At 38.4% G+C, this 4,402-nt stretch overlaps 1 protein-coding gene across 1 annotated transcript; it reads right to left on the bottom strand.

The window, feature by feature from the left end:
• Positions 1 to 374: 374 nt before the first annotated feature.
• LOC101548682 (olfactory receptor 491-like) lies at positions 375 to 1,307 on the bottom strand. Its single transcript, XM_004613640.2, has one exon. The coding sequence runs from the start codon at positions 1,305 to 1,307 to the stop codon at positions 375 to 377; it is 933 nt and encodes a 310-aa protein (XP_004613697.2).
• Positions 1,308 to 4,402: the final 3,095 nt, after the last annotated feature.

Below are 4,402 nucleotides of genomic sequence, written 5' to 3'. Positions count from 1 at the left end.
GTATAGTAACATTCTAAGACCAAAACACTCGTAATAATCATATTATAAATAATGAAAAGGTAACAAAAAAAAAACAAAAAAGGGGAAGAATGATTTTTTTTTGCTTTTTGGGTCCCACCTGGCAATACAAAGGGGTTACTCCTGGCTCTGCACTTAGGAATTACTCCTGGTGGTGCTCGGGGGACCATATGGGATGCTGGGAATCAAACCCGGGTCGGCTTCGTGCAAGGCAAACGCCCTATCCACTGTGCTATCACTTCGACCCCAGGAAGGATTTTTCATTTATTCAATCAGTACAGTAGTATTTGGTAGTTCACATGTATATTATTGGTAATAAGACCTTAGCAAGACACCAGAGACTCTAAGAACAGATACTAGGAAAAGATTCCAACCATTGTCTTTCTCAGGGCCTCCTTCACATCTCTGTTCCTCAGACTGTAGATGAGTGGGTTTATCATGGGAATCACCACAGTATACAACAGAGATATCACTCTGTTCTGCTCCGTTGAGTAGATGGACTTGGGCAAGACATAAATGAAGAAAATAGTCCCATAATAGAGAGTGACTGCAGTGAGGTGGGAGGTGCAGGTGGAGAAGGCTTTTTGTCGCCCATCCTTGGAGCGCATCTTCAGGACTGCGATGAGGATATAGATGTAAGAGAGAGCTATGACAAACACTGTAACCACCAAGATGGTCCCAGATGAGATGGAAGGAATAATTTCAATAATCGAAATATCTGAGCAGGACAGTTTTAACAGAGGGGACAAATCACAGAAAAAGTGATCTACCTCATTTGACCCACAGAAAACCAGGTTCAACAAACAACTAGCAAATGACAAAGAATTCACACACCCACCCAGGTAGGATGCTCCCAGTAAGACCAGGCAGACTCCAGGAGACATGTGGGTGGAGTAGAGCAGGGGGGAGCAGATGGCCACATAGCGATCATAGGCCATGGCAGCCAGCAGAAAGCATTCAACTGTTCCAAACATGACTGCAAAACAAAGCTGTGCTTCGCAGCCAGCCACAGGGAGGGCTATTCCATGTCTCAGGAATCCTATAAGCATGATAGGGGTGATTGAGGTGGAAAACCCAATGTCCACAAAGGCTAAATGACTGAGGAAGAAGTACATGGGAGTTTGCAGCTGGGAAGAGCTTCTTATTAAAATGATTATGCTGATATTGCCTGTTAGGGTAACAGCATAAATCCCTAGAAATATCACAAAGAAGATGACACACAATGTAGGATCCTTTGTGAGCCCCATAAGGATGAGCTCTGACACACTGGTGTGATTCCCAATATCCATGTCTTGGAATTTGTTCCTGTTGATGGAAAATTACATATTAATATGTATTACATTTAGCTCCACACATTTCCAGTTTTACTGAATTATTCTCCAGCTGCTTGTCCTTTGTTTGGGGGCCACACTAGCTGACCCGAGGACATATTCTTGGCTCTCCATTCAGGTATAACTCATTGTAGGGCTCAGGCGACCTCATGGAGTATCAGTAAGCAAATCCAGGTATGACACATGAAAGGCACTTAAGTGACTTATTTCCTGTAATATCTTTCTGGTCCCAGTTATTTTTCAGACTTATTCAGTGGTTTTTTTCTCCTTAAAACATAATCTGAAGGTCTGGAGCAATAGCATAGCAGGTAGGGCGTTTACCTTTCATGGGGCCAACCAGGGTTCGATTCCCAGCATCCCATATGGTCCCCCGAGCACCACCAGGAGTAATTCCTGAGTGCATGAGCCAGGAGTAACCCCTGTGCAATGACAGATGTGACCCCCAAAAAAGCAAAAAAAAAACATAACCCGAAAAATATACTGCAGAGAATTTTAATTTTTTTCTTCTTCACATAAGAAAATGAATAAATCTCAGGCCATGGAATTTTAATTACTTTTAGTTATTATCATATTTATATAATAGTTATTCAAAACACTTATCCAATTTGACTGCTGGACTGATTATTTTGCTAATGTTTAGATCTTGTCTCAGTTTTCTGTTGGGTGCTTTTTTAATGAAACAAAGATGTCAACCGCAATACCTCAATACCTAGGAATACTTCAAACTCAGTCTTTTCATAACAAACACATTCTTTTCTTTGACCACTCTATAATGTCCTAGAACTGTAAAGTGATGCTACCATCCATCACTTGTTTGGATCATGTATAGCAAACTGACCTTTCCTTTTCATTATTCTGTATCTAATTTTTAAATCCTATTGATTCATCTGCATTTTATCTCACAATTTTGTTTCTTCAATCCCTCAGTTCATTGCCAGCCCCATTAACTTATCATCACCTTATCATCCCTAACCTTGGTCATTTGCTTTATTCCTTATAGCACAGCAGACTGTATACTCCTATATACATTCCCTAAATTTGACGCTTTCCTTGTCTTAGCATATTTCTAATCAACACTTGTATTGATTTTACTAACCTTCAATGCATAATAGTATTGATTCAACTAACTTTCAGTGCAGGATAGTATCAATTGCTTTAACCAATCTTCTAATTGGATGGCTCTCCGACTCCCACTAACATGCACCTGTGTGACTTCTACCTATTACATTCATTTCTATTCAGAGATGTTTCTGTCTTCCTGGGGTTAATTTCATAATTCTCCTTTGTGTTGAAAATACGTTTTGAATATGTGTGCATTGCCATTGTTTTTCTGAGTTATGGTTTAGCTATTTATTATTTACATTTCACTCTTTCCAGTTGGTGGATATTCCCCGAAATAACTGTGTTTCACCACTGTTTAACAAATACCTTCAACTAGAACTACTAGTTCTTGGGAGTAAAGTGTGCTAGAGAAAAACTTAAGGCAATGATTTGTGTAATGAATAGACTTAGAGAACCAGAGATGACTAAAAGCCATGTTTTCTGTCCAGAACAACCAGGCTTAATGAAGAAAATAAAGTGAAAATATTATTAGAGAATATCAATTTTATAATAATTTAAGTAGAGGATTTTTTTTGTTTCTTTTTTTATTTTTTTATTTTTTGGATCACACCTGGCAATGCACAGGGCTGACTCCTGGCTCTGCACTCAGGAATTATCCCTGGCGGTGCTCAGGGGACCATATGGGATGCTGGGAATCGAACCCGAGTTGGCCATGTGCAAGGCAAACGCCCTACCCGCTGTACTATTGCTCCAGCCCCTTATTTTTGTTTCTTAATAAAAATTTAAAATCATGTTGAAAAAGTATCTTGAATTTTAAAAGAAAGATTTCATTCAAATTACAATATAGTAACTTATTACCCATTGCTCATCGATTTGTTCGAGTGGGCACCAGTAACGTCTCTCATTGAGAGGCTTATTGTTACTGTTTTTGGCATATCCAATACACACGGGTAGCTTGCCAGGCTCTGTCTCTCGGGCTTGATACTCTCAGTAACTTGCTGGGCTCTCCGAGAGGGGCGCAGGAATCGAACTCAGGTCTATTTCGTGAAAGGTGAAAGCCCAACCACTCTGCTATCAAGAACTTTTTTCCTCCGGATATTTTTGTTATCACTTTTATGACGCAGTTAATAAATCTTTGTTGCTGTTTTTACTTCATGTTTCAACATTTTTACCACACTATAATTCCTCACGAATATAATTTTGAAAATCTAAGCAATTAACATGAGTATTTAGACCAATTGATCATCCACTAATTTTAGAAAATTAACTATTCACAACTTTGTACACTGGCAGTTAGTAATTTTCCAACTTGTAAAAGCCTCAGGAGGATATAAAAACAAAATATGAAATTAAATTTTAACTCCAGGAGTTGGAAAGATAGTACAATGGATATATTTGTCTTGCACACACCTGACCAAGCTTTAATTCCTAGCACCCTATATAGTCTCCAAGATGCACCAGGAGTGATCCTTGAGTGCAGTCAGGATTAAGCCCTAAGCACAATTGGTGTGGTTCAAACAGTCAAATAAGTAAATAAATAAAAATTCAAAAATATTTAATTTTCTCCCTAGATATTTTTATTAAGAAAATAATTTTTTAATGATTAGGACCAGAGAGTTAGTACAGTGTTGAAGAGGCTTGCTTTGCAGGGTGCTTTTTCTGCTTCAATACCTGGCACCATATATGATCCCATATGTAACATGAGCACAGAGCCAGGAGTAAGTCCTGGCTGTTGAGTGTAGCCCCAAATAAAACAAATGTATATTCTATACTCCGAGTGTGTCTCTATCTTTTGTAATCATGAAGATAACTGAGTACTCAGTGGTTCTCTTAGTTTCATGGCTGTGCTTTTACTAAAGATCTTAGTATCATCCAGTATCATCTCTTTTTTTTTATGAGATGTCTCAGAGAAAAAATTCCTGTATTTTGAGGTTTTCCTGGGAGAATAAAACTAATGATAAATAAAAAAGTAAGACACAGAAATTATTGCT

Source organism: Sorex araneus, chromosome 6 (assembly GCF_027595985.1).
Source record: "Sorex araneus isolate mSorAra2 chromosome 6, mSorAra2.pri, whole genome shotgun sequence".
Lineage (NCBI taxonomy): Eukaryota > Metazoa > Chordata > Mammalia > Eulipotyphla > Soricidae > Sorex > Sorex araneus.
Note: the sequence above shows the minus strand (reverse complement) of the source record. Positions and strands in the feature narration are given on the sequence as shown.